The 12428-nt window shown below is 35.7% G+C and overlaps 2 protein-coding genes and 1 long non-coding RNA gene across 3 annotated transcripts in view; 1 reads left to right on the forward strand and 2 right to left on the reverse strand.

Moving 5' to 3' along the window:
* LOC105337955 (neurogenic locus notch homolog protein 1) overlaps positions 1-12428 on the forward strand; it is a 193902-nt gene that overhangs the window by 87953 nt on the left and 93521 nt on the right. The window lies entirely within an intron of this gene.
* On the reverse strand, positions 338-2197 carry LOC136273842 (uncharacterized). The gene is made up of 2 exons (XM_066079490.1): positions 1851-2197; positions 338-870 (listed from the first exon to the last, which is right to left on the reverse strand). Exons 1-2 carry the CDS (start codon positions 2119-2121, stop codon positions 650-652), a joined length of 492 nt encoding a protein of 163 aa, XP_065935562.1. The 5' UTR covers positions 2122-2197; the 3' UTR covers positions 338-649.
* Positions 9247-9861, reverse strand: LOC136273843 (uncharacterized). Its single transcript, XR_010712098.1, has 3 exons — positions 9747-9861; positions 9562-9661; positions 9247-9396 (listed from the first exon to the last, which is right to left on the reverse strand). It is a non-coding gene; the product is annotated as an uncharacterized lncRNA (long non-coding RNA).

Consider the following 12428-nt stretch of genomic DNA (forward strand, 5'->3'; position numbering starts at 1 on the left):
GAAGTAGTTAATGTGTACTTCCCGATTATTTTCTTACGCAGTATGAATTATTGAATAATTATGGCGCTGTATAAAAGTTTTAATCTGAAGAAAAATGCATCAAAATATTAATTTAATTTACACGAAGTTGTTACTGCAAAGTTCACAATGAAGTGCGAGGTGTACTTTTTGCACAAATAGTAATATTCGCCGTAGGCCAAATAATATACATAATTGAGTTGTGTCAAGCGAAAAGGGACCTTCGTGACAAAATTTTGGAAAATGGATTTTTGCTGGTTTATTAATAAGCAAGTCTTTCTGAGTATTTTGATGCCAAATATTTAATCAAATACTCAATTTAAGACTAGATAAAGTGCATTTGAAATGCACTAACTAATGCAAAATAACGTCATAAAAACGTTGCATAACGTCATAGAATATCAATGTCATTAGAACGTCATCAAAAATAAAACAACGGCATTTCTTGTCCTGAAGAAATATATTTCATTAAACTAATTGACATTTTCAAATGTTTAAAATGTTAGTATTCAATAAAACAAAATACAAACGTGTTGGAAAACGAAAATAAATACACTTTCAATGTCATTAAATGAATCCTAACAATACATTATGTTTTCATTTAAAACTGTTCATTTTATCATCATCTTCATCAATCTTCAGCCTCTGGACAGGTAGTGTCCTTAAAAGGATCTCGTACGAAAGGGCGAACAACACGGAACAGGTAACGTTGCCTCTCTGAGGTCATCCCGTCGGGAGGTAGAATGTCGGGCATCACCGACCCTGTTGTTATGTCTTCCGGGCTGATACTGGATTTCAGAAGCGTGATTTCTCGTTCACTGTCATCGGCGTGACTTTTGACGAACAGTTTTCCTGTATAAAAAAAGAATAAATTTATTTCGGTACATGTACCTTTCACAGTGAATATACGGACATCATACATGTATTTTTTTGTGATCGGCTTCGGCAGATCACTGTTGTGTCCATATGAGGCATCCGGCAAATGCTTCAACGTGCGCACACACTCCGCTTGCAGAAGTAGTTCTTTAAAAAACGTGAAGCTATAACATTTTACTCAGTTTTATTTCAATTCATTTACCTTAAGAGATGCAAACATACATTAAATACAGTTTGACCGGTTAATTTAAGAATGCACATTTTGTCTCATGCGTTAAGAATTTCGATCGAACGATTTATTCAGTAATGCAGTTGACCTCGATGAACTGACCTCTATCATAAGAAGATGCTCCATGAACTGATCTCGATCTATTGATGTTGCATAATAGTAGCTAGGAAGACGGCTTGATTTATAAACAAGGTTACTTTATAATGCGACCTCAATAGCAAGTTATTATATGGCATTCAATGTTTTTCAGTCGTATTAAATTATTTTAATATAACTCTCTCTTTGTATACGTGTAAATGCTGTTTGAAGAGCCCTATTTAGTATTCTGAAGAAGATACATTAACATTTAATAATTACGTTAAAAATATAAAACTAGACAAGGAGTTTACGAACGGCTTTCCCCAAATTTATTTCAAAATTAAATTTGTTGACGGTTTATAATGATGAAATTATGGTGTACAGATTCAAAATATTCTATATTTTGTAAAAATACAGTACTTTTTAAATTATTTTACATCAAACTGATCAAGTTGATTGCTTCTAGCTATCTATATATCATTATTGCCGATAATTCCTTTAAAAGGAATACTTGTTTTACAATTTATTTGACTGTATTGATTGATATTGATTAAAAAGAAATATATATATAAACTTATACTTCAAGACACATAAATAGTCTTTCTATCCGATGGAATTATGTTTTACATACATGTAACTAAATACATACCCGGTGATAATGATGAAAATCTAAAATGTCGCATTTTCCGGATGCCTTTCACGTTTGTGAAGAACGTGCAGGTACACGACTTCCAATCATACCACTCCCAGCTGTGTTCTCCAGCGTCGTTGATGTAAGTAACGAGAGAGTTTGATCTGGCGCTTTTCCTAACCACCTCAACAAGACCGGAAAGGCTATCTACATCCGTCCTGTGGTACAGCCGCTTTATGTTAGCAAATCCGGCATCAACAAGACATCGGCCATGGTATGGAACCTGCATTGACAGCTAAATATCGTGATGCAAGCCCATGAGAGTTCGCCACATCAGATATCCCAGAACATATCTGTTTTTGTGTTCACCTAAAAATAGAAAATATTAATGTTTGCTACCAAACGACAAATAATAGTTCATGTCATCCTGTTTATTGTCGGTGCGTGCTTTACCTGCACGCCTTAATCCTTAAGGTTTTTTGAACAAGGGGGAATAACTCCAGCAGGCCTGTGATTTACTCCATTTCTTTTCTCGCATTCTTTACTGCATTGTTGTACACCTGCAATGGATAAATAATGTCAAACAATAACATAGACAAATTACAGAGAAAAACAAAAACGTTGTTGATATATTATCAAAATGTTTAACTACCTGACGCTCTTTCTCCACCATTAACAAATGCTCAGTGAAAGCCTGCAGATGCTCCTGTTTTTCATGTTGTCCAGCAGCTGTAGATATGTTGGCCCGATGATTCTCATATTTTGGACAGATGTCGGAACGTGGAGTTATATACTTGATATGGGGACAGCAGTCTCTCCACAGAAGCTTAAATGTTGTAAGACCAACTTGTCGTTTGTTTGCTTCAGTACATGATGTGACGTAGGTTGAATGCAGAGATGACTTGTTACCAGATGACGGCAGAAAGATGTTAGGATGTCCATGGTTTTTCACATTGGGCTGAGGAAGTCCAAACTCTTCAGCGTAATTCTGGATAAAGTCTATTGCATTTTTCAGGTCATCAAAGCAGAAAGCATTGCTAGGGCGTCTATTCTTGTTTTTGTGCGTTCTTGGTATGCACCCATTTTCGTTCATGTGGGACACAATATTCTACACATATTTTGAACCAACACCGTATGCAAAAAGAAAAGACCCCCTGCAAATTTCCTTATTCGTGAAGAAGTATGTGTATCTCTTCCTTTTTATACCCCCACTCCGAGGAGAGGGGGTATACTGTTTTACCCTTGTCTGTCTGTCTGTCTGTCTGTCTGTCTATCCGTCCGTCCGTCTGTCTGTCTGTCTGTCTGTCTGTCTGTCTGTCTGTCCGTAACAAACATAACTGTCGCATTTATCTCAGCAACTATTTATCGCAGATGCTTGAAATTTTAACACAGTGTTTGTTAAGGCATGCCATATTGTGGGATATATTTTTGTACCAATCGGACGTCAACTTCCTGTTAAATGACGACTTTGCTTATTTTTTAACCAAAATTTTCAAACAAATTTTCGTCAAAGAGTTCTCAGCAACTGTTTATCGCAGATGCTTGAAATTTTTACACAGTATTTGTATAGGCATGCCATATCGTGGGATATATTTTTGTACCAAACAGACGTCAACTTCCTGTTAAATGACGACTTTGTTTATTTTAAGCAAAAATATCAAACAAATTTCCGTCAAAGAATTCTCAGCAACTGTTTATCGCAGATGCTTGAAATTTTTACACAGTATTTGTATAGGCATACGATATCGTGGGATGTATTTTTGTACCAATCGGACGTCAACTTCCTGTTAAATGACGACTTTGTTTATTTTTTGCCAACATTTTCAAACAAATTTCCGTCAAAGAATTCTCAGCAATTATCTATCGCAGATGCTTGAAATTTTAACACACTATTATTTTAGGCATGCCATATTGTGGGATATATTTTTGTATCAATCGGACGTCAACTTCCTGTTAAATAACGACTTTGCTTTTTTTTTAACCAAAATTTTCAAACAAATTTTCGTCAAAGATTACTCAGCAATTATTTATCGCAGATGCTTGAAATGTTTACACAATATTTGTATAGGCATGCCATATCGTGGGATATATTTTTGTACCAATCGGGTGTCAACTTCCTGTTAAATGACGACTTTGTTTATTTTTAGTCAAAATTTTCAAACAAATTTTCGTCAAAGATTTCTCAGCAGCTATTTATTGCAGATGCTTAAAATCTTAACACACTATTTGTTTTGGCATGCCATATTGTGGGATATATTTTTGTATCAATCGGACGTCAACTTCCTGTTAAATAATGACTTTGTTTATTTTTTGCCAAAATTTTAAACAAATTTTCTTCAAAGATTTCTCAGCAGCTATTTATCGGAGATGCTTGAAATTTTTACACAGTGTTTGTTAAAGCATGCTATATCGTAGGATATATTTTTGTACCAATCGGACGTCATCTTCCTGTTAAATGAGTACTTTGTTTATTTTAGCCAAAATTTTCAAACAAATTTTCCTCAAAGATTTCTCAGCAGCTATTTATCGCAGATGCTTGAAATTTTAACACACTATTTGTTTAGGCATGCCATATTGTGGGATATATTTCTGTACCAATCGGATGCCAGCTTTCTGTTAAATGTCGACTTTGCTTATTTTGCATATTCACATCAGAGCGGGGGTATCACTAGTGAGCATTAGCTCACAGATATCTTGTTCTTTCCTTTCCTCTCTGTGTACAGCTATTCGAATGATAAACATGTCTCTTTCCTCTCTTGAAAGTTCTCTTAATGCCAAGATCGAGTTCTGGATATCATCGAATGGGACACTGTCTAAGCAATTGTTTCCACATGAACAAGATGTCAAAACCTTTTCTTTCAAACTCTGTATATCACTGTTTCCATTACATGATACGTTGTCATCGTCTTCACTTTCAATCTCTTCGCTATAGTCATCGCCATTACTTCGAGTAAACAGGTCTATTCGTTCTCTTAAAACATCATCATGAACGCGGATACTGTGTATTAACTCGTCCCTATCCGAATCGCTATCACTTTCTTCATCAGACGGTGCACTTGTCACTTGTCTATGACGAGGGAGGAACTCATCAATCAAGTTGTCTAAAGCCTGTTGATTTTACAAAGTTTGTTTAGTTCGTGTATTGAAAAATTAAATTAGGATAGGACCCTTTACATAATTCATCGGATTGCCATTAATCAACTGACAGCCCCCCCCCCCTTTTTTTTGTATATATTCTTTGTATCAAAACAATAATATCTTCATAAGCTGTTAACTGATAACGGCATTAATAAGCAGAGAATAGTTGCAAAAGGGAAGTTTATTTCTTCCATTGCTAAAATGTTCACTTATCATTACGCTGCGACAAGGGCTCGATCTCGGTTCCTCTGACATTAGAGATAAGACTCATACCCCTACGCTATGGGGCCTGTAGTGTAAACGCATTGTATTATTGTGTATGTATTGTTATGCATGACCTCTGACCCTGGTCCACCCCAACCTTACCTGGTCCAACCTACTGGAGCTCCAGTTCCGATTCTGCCGTATACCGCACTACACCTGTTACCCTGTTTTTCCTTGTATATTGATTATTGTCTGTTGTCTGCCGCATATTGTCAGGTAAGACAACAGATATTTGAACTATATGTTTTGTAGTTTCTCGGCTACACAACATTGGCGTCGCCGGTAAACTTTTATCGTATTTTTTGTGTATTTTTGTCCACACGGCGATACACATATCGCCGTTGGGATTTTCTTGGTCAAATTCGTTTTTGAACACTATTTTTTTGCATTGGATGTTTATTATAAGCGTCAGGTGCGTTACTCCTACAATTTGACCGGTAATTTCATGTTTTCATAGTGTGTTTTTGTCACGGCGTGCCGACAGTTAGCACGTGCGGCGTCGTGATATTTTCATCAGGTTGGGATTCATCCCTCGATACCGCGATTGTCTCTTAAATGAGGGATATTTCCTTTTATGGTCACAATAAAGTCGCGCCAAAGCGGGATTTTTTTTCGTGCATTGCAATTATTCGGACCTATTTGTTTATCTGAAGAACATTCGCAGCATGTCAGCAAGTGTGGTAAGTCGAACACATATAACTGACTATGTGTAAGAGAAAAAATTATAAAAACGATGTATAATTAATGGATATTGAGAAATATTTATACCAAAAAGGTGTATAAGACCACAAACAACAATAAACATGTTGAAATCAAAAGGTACCTGAAGAGTTTGCATGTCATTCCTCCATTTTGAATCGCCACCTAGTAGTGACGATTATAATTAACCAATCAAATTTGATCTTTTACTTTTTCAATGGCATGATCAATGTACGGCGAACTGTTACTGCTAAAATCAATAATACAAGAAGCTTTTTTGTTATCCGTTTTCTATAGTATTCCTATAATCGTTTTCCGATTAAACATATAAGAATAGTCTTGGATAAATTCTGTATAGTAAAAAAAAGATTTTACTTTCTGTTTAAAGGGGAAAATTCGGGGGGGGGGGGCTGTTGCCATTGATATAGCTCTCTTGAAATAAAAAAAAATATCCATTCAAACCATCGTGCATTTATATTTTTTCATAACATGTTGTAATATATTGATGTAACCTTTCAAATCGTGAGTATTCACTTTATCCCCCCCCCTTCCTTTTCCAATGAACCACGTACAGTTTGTCATTATAAATACACAAATTCATTACAATTCATATATGTACCCTTATTTAGGAAAAGGTTTCTAAGAAAGGGATGGTGTCCCTAAAACCACTGAAGGTGAAGTCGGGGGTTGTGAGACTGCAGAAGCAGTCTCTCATCACCAAAACGCTAAGTAGTAGGAAAAACACTTTATTCACCAAGGTTTGTAATTTTAAGTCGTATATTAAGACAATTGCTTTTAAAACATATCAATCAAAGTTATATAAGACTGCATGTTTATATTACACGTGTAATAAATTCATATAGGCACACGAGCTGCATGTAGTGACGGGGGCACCTGTCAGAGTTGAGGTACATGTACCCAACTCTGACAACAGGTATCTTTACCGGAGTGATGGTTTGCCAGCAGAGGTAAGACCTATTTTACATTTTAATCAACAATTTGCAACAAAGATATTAATAAAAGAGATTCTTTTATCATGTTGGCTATAGTATGTAATTGTAATTTTTTTTGGGGTTTCTTAGTTGATTAGGAATGTTATTATATTGGTATTTTTTAATATGTAGAAACATCAGCCAAAGCAAAGTTCTGTTGAACAAACACAGCCTGGACCCTCAACATGACCTAGATACCCTTTACCCTCACGGCCTGTATGTCAGCTGGATGCAACAACACAAACGGTTTCCGTTTATGAGGAGGAGGACAAGTGCCGCATGTGTGGGGAGGGCCAACTTAGGACAAGGGCACTTTGGGTGGGATGCTCCCAACCAAATGCAACTTCTGGGTACACGCCCGTTGTCTTCACATAAGGGCAAAGATCCAAAGGGCTCTGTGAAAGATCGAATGGTTTAGCCCTCAGCATTGGAGGGAAGAAATAAATTGATGTTTATTTTGATTATGATTTTACCCTCTTTACTTGTCCAACTCTCTTAGTTCTTCCAGAAAGAGAATGATGGCTTTCCTTTATTAGTCTTCCACCTTTCTTTATAGGACAATACCAGACTAAGGCTCATATTGTCCAGAAGATCTTCCGCCATTTTAATCAATGACGAACTAGTCTGGTTGTCCAATGCTTGATGTTTTCCCTCTCCTCTGGAAGAACAAATATTGGTTGGTATTTGCGCCTGGATGAAAGGTCGATGCCAGAAGATTCCAAGAAATCTTTCATGTTATCTTGGCATCTTCTGGAGAAATGTACGAGTTCCTCATCCAGACGGACTCCACCAACACTGATCATCGTGCGTGAGGCAAGCCATCTGCTGCTGCGTACCATTTTCCTTTTAAAATAAATACCAAAAACAATTTAAATGAAATTAAATGAAAACATCTTTTATAATGATTTTAAAGCTTTTAAAATGTTTACCTGAATTCAAATATCTCCCGGGATAAATCAACAGCATATGTGTAATCTATGTCACTAGAGGGGATGGACTGTAGCTTGTACACCTGTGATCTAATCTATTTAAAATATATATTGATATGAATGTAGCATAAGTTATTGTATCTATGTAATACCCGTATCGCTGCCGCCTCTTACTGAAACATTGAATTTTGGTATGCAATTAAACAAAGGACAATTAAGATGCATAGGAATTATTTGACAATGACCAGAGGTTTATACAGTGTTTCAATATGATCTTCATCTCATTAGGCAAGAAATTTATGCTTATTAGGTACCTTACTTAATCTGTCAACATGTCGATAAATGTTGGTCCATATTTGATTGGTGGGGACTCCAGAGGGTACAAGTCTTTTTGTTTCCCTGTTTTTGGCCTCAAGCACGAAGTCACCACCTTCACCTTTGCTTTCGTTACCCGATAAGCTGTAGGATTCATGTCTCTCAATGAACGCAAGTACTTCAGGCGGACATTGTATACGAGTCAAGGAATCCCTTATATATGTTTCCATGTAAAAAAGCATATTTAGACAAAAAAATAGAGCGCAAACTTTGCTTAGCTACAATTAATAGCATCAGCATTGTTGCGCCTTACACCTGCTCTAAATACATGGATGGAGAGGCAGTAAGTAAATACCACCTCCCGCGTAAATTCATACCTTGGGGTTAGCTGAGACGACTGAAGCCATTCGTAATAGCCCCTCAATGATGGATGGATGTGGGTACTCCCACATTGTTGCACATAGGGTGTGACAAGCTCCTCAGACACCGCATGCAGAAATATTTGTAATGCCTGCCAGCTCTTGTGGTGGTCTTTAGAGAATGATCAAAATAAAAGGTATCATAAATGGTCAAATATAATTTTAATTTGCTTACATAAATGTAGCAATGAAATACATGTTTTACCTGTACAAGCACGTAACGATGCTAACGCATTAGGACTTTTAAATCCTAACATTTTGCCTAAGTCCTCAAATGCGACTTTCCACAGGAAATTAACTGCACCCTTTACCATGTTAATTTCATAATGACCCAGGCCTGAAAGGATGAAAAAATAATAACCATGAGTACATATTACGTACCATGTATAATATAAAATTTTTATTGGAAAGCACATATGCAGTAATAATGATAGATTTATTTGTGCTTGTGTTAATTAATATTAAACTACCTGGTATGAGGAGTAAATTCTTAAATTTTTTGCATTCATCGATCCTAAGGCCAGTTGAATGATCCGACAGGTTTCGATGTTGATCGAAACTATGTTCGTCGGTAAATTCCCTGTGGCATGTTGGACACAGGAACGAGGAATCAATCAAACGGCTACCTATTATTGATTTTTACATACACGTACCGCATTGTTGAGTTTAAAGGAAGTAAATTTTAGTTCATTAAAATTTCGGATATGTTAAAACATGACCCACCAAGTGTGAATGGCAATGCGTCACAGCCAAGAATTGTCCATTTCCTGTCTCCACACATTGTGAGGTCTGATATGTGACTAAAAACCTGTAATAATATTTATTCAAAAGTATGCATAAAACAAACACTATACATGCGCATTCGATTTTCCTCTGTTGTTTTTGCGCACCAGAATTTCCTCTGTTATATATTCATACTGTTGTTTACTTTATTTTATCAAACAATTAAAAAGATGTTAGGTAACCCATATACCTCATCAATCGCGTCATACGAGCAGGGGTTTTCGAAGCAAGGCTCCCCAATCACTACAGTGGGTGGCTCTGCCGGGTGTTGGGACCCGATGAAAGCATATCTTTGATAGATTGAATGTAGGTTATCATGGCATGTCATTGATAAAAAAAAATTGAACAATGATATACTATGTATAATATACACACCTTTCATCCGTTCTAATTTTCAGTCGAACGTCGTTGCCATCTATATGGTCTGTCCCCAACCTATGTTCCTCCCAAACACTTTCTATTTTATTTGCAATGAATTGGTCTCTGTATTATGAATTATTAATATTTTTAGATATATTTTTATTCCGTGTTTCATTGATAATTATTCAAAATATGGTAAGAATTAATATTTTTATAAATATTTATTTCATAATACCTATATTTCCGGAAGTTTTCATTCATTTTTGTTTGATGCTCCATTAGCATTCTTGGCACATCCTTGCATCCTTGTGACGCATGCAGCCAGTTGCATGGAGATAACTGGTCCTGCTCCTGTAGAGTGCTATTTTTATCAGGGAGGATATAGATTATGTTTGTAAAAACACTTGCAGTAGACTTAAAGTCATACTGCACCCTCCATTTTCTCTGCAGAATCTGTACATAATTTATGATACTTAAAAGTATGCAATGATTGGAAAACCGGCACTTGAATTACATATTGAAATCATCTTGGGCAATTTAAATTTAAAAGAAACCTGAAAGAGGTTTGCACACCTGCATATATAAATGTATTTATGAATAAATATCATAATATATAATTTAACCTGATTGTTGTCAAAGAATGTGACAATGTCTAAATCTTTTGGGCATTCCAGCTTCATTGTCCCATGCTCTTGTATCCAACGCTAGAATTATGTAAATATAATAAATAATTTTTTTTACACGTTTACCCCTGTATCGCAATGATATAACTCATTTGGCCATTTCTGTTCATGTGTTATGAGAGAAAATGCTGTATATTATGGTAATGAAAATAACAATTAATTTTATTTGTGTATATATTTGTTTAAATCCAAGCTATAGGCGTATACCTGTAACGTGGAGTATGATCCACACGGCAGTCCCGAGGACAACAAAGAAACTGCCGTTTTACTGCCTGTTGCAAAAATACAGCATCAGCAAATTCGCAAAACTGAAAGGTGCCACAAAACTGCCATTGCACACATAGTACAGTTGCTCCACAGCTCTGACCTTGGACACGCTTATAACTGTGTCCCCAGATAATCCGTGTACGAATTTCAAAAGCACTGAGTTGCGTTTTTGCATCCAATCTAAAAGTAACTTTCAATACTACCTTTACTAGCTTAATGTATCATTTATTAGCACTTCTTCAGTTTATTTATGTTTCAATACTACATCTTACCATCAAAATTCAGCTGTTGGATAAAGGTTGCATCTTTGTATTCATTGCAACATGATGTGGCATCTTCTGCAACCTGTCTTGCCAAAAAACGCCCTATACTGCCTGCTATTTTACCCAAATTTTCTTCAGTAAACATGCCAGATTCAATACCTTCTAAAAATCATTAAGGTATTCCCTTATCGTTATTTTCTTCTTTTTACAGAGATTCTCTTCTGCATAGGAGGCACAAGCATTGCAAATATATGTATAATGGTAGAATAGTAAACCGTTTTCTATGAGAGCTTCAGTTGCACTATTCCTTATTTTTTTCCCATCGTTTTTATATACAACAAAATCCTTCCCATTGGAGTAGGTGTCGTGCTCCTTGCAGCTGCACTGCTTCCTTTTGGGTGGCATTTCTCTCCTATTATAAAGTTATATGCATTTAATATAAATTTCTATCTCACCTACTCTCTCTGTCTGTCTGTCTCTGTCTGTCTGTCTCTCTCTCTCTCTGTCTCTCTCTCTCTCATAAGAGACCGTTGATAGTGTCGTTTATTTGTACAAACCCATATTGAAATGGAAAAAGAATTATAAAGTATAAGAATTTCACTATATTTTACCAATAGTTCACAAAATGAAATATAAAAAAAAATGTAAACTTCTTTTAAATCTTAGAATATTATGAAAAGACGTTGAATGTGTCATATATTTGTACAAAACGTATTTATCAAATTAACTGTTTGTCTTTGTAATGGGTTTCTGAGGTAATTGTGCTAAAAGTGGACTATCAGGATATCTTATTGAAAACAAGCACGCACTGAACGCCTTACTTTATGAGACGATGCGAAAATTTTATCTGAAACTGCTTTTTATTGGATGATCAAAAAGTCACATGCTTCCGGTATTAACAGCAATGGAAAACAAAGTCAAGTTCTAAAGAAAGTTCTTTTAGAAAAACCGTATAAATTTCGTAGGTTTTGCAAAAATACATATTTTAACTGATGTTGGATGAAAAAAATACCTTTTCTAAGTCTTCAAATGGTAAAAGACGCTCACACAGACTATGTAACTGATATATAATGGCACGGAATCATATCGGGACTCAATATTGTCATTATTTTTTCTATTGTGTATTGTAGTTTACTTGCGTTTTCATAAGCGTAGTTAGAACGAAATTTAGTATAATTCGTCTTGTATTTTTGTCACTCGTGTTTCTGTAAACATGTGGGTGACCGTTTCTCATGCATGATAAGCGTGAATTGTAAACACGTGTTCAAGAGTATAAAATTTTCGTAGTTTTTCAATTATTTTTCGTATTTATGTAGTATATTGTCACACTCAAGCATTTATCTAACTTTGAAAGTCATATTTGTAGTTATTATTGCCTATAGAATGTTTTTCATATATTTGACATTTTGTTTACTGTTTCGGTCGTCTTGTCTGTCGCCATTTTTAGCGCCAAATCGACTGTGACGTTTTAAAGTGAAAGTAAC

Source organism: Magallana gigas, chromosome 1 (genome assembly GCF_963853765.1).
Source record: "Magallana gigas chromosome 1, xbMagGiga1.1, whole genome shotgun sequence".
NCBI classification, from domain to species: domain Eukaryota; kingdom Metazoa; phylum Mollusca; class Bivalvia; order Ostreida; family Ostreidae; genus Magallana; species Magallana gigas.

Bases quoted from the DNA above. Each gene is read 5' to 3' on its own strand.
- LOC136273842 (XM_066079490.1), bottom strand. From the start codon at position 2,121: ATGCAGGTTCCATACCATGGCCGATGTCTTGTTGATGCCGGATTTGCT. The intron at 871-1,850 runs GTATGTATTTAG...TTTTTTATACAG, and splicing joins ATTTTCATCATTATCACCGG to GAAAACTGTTCGTCAAAAGT.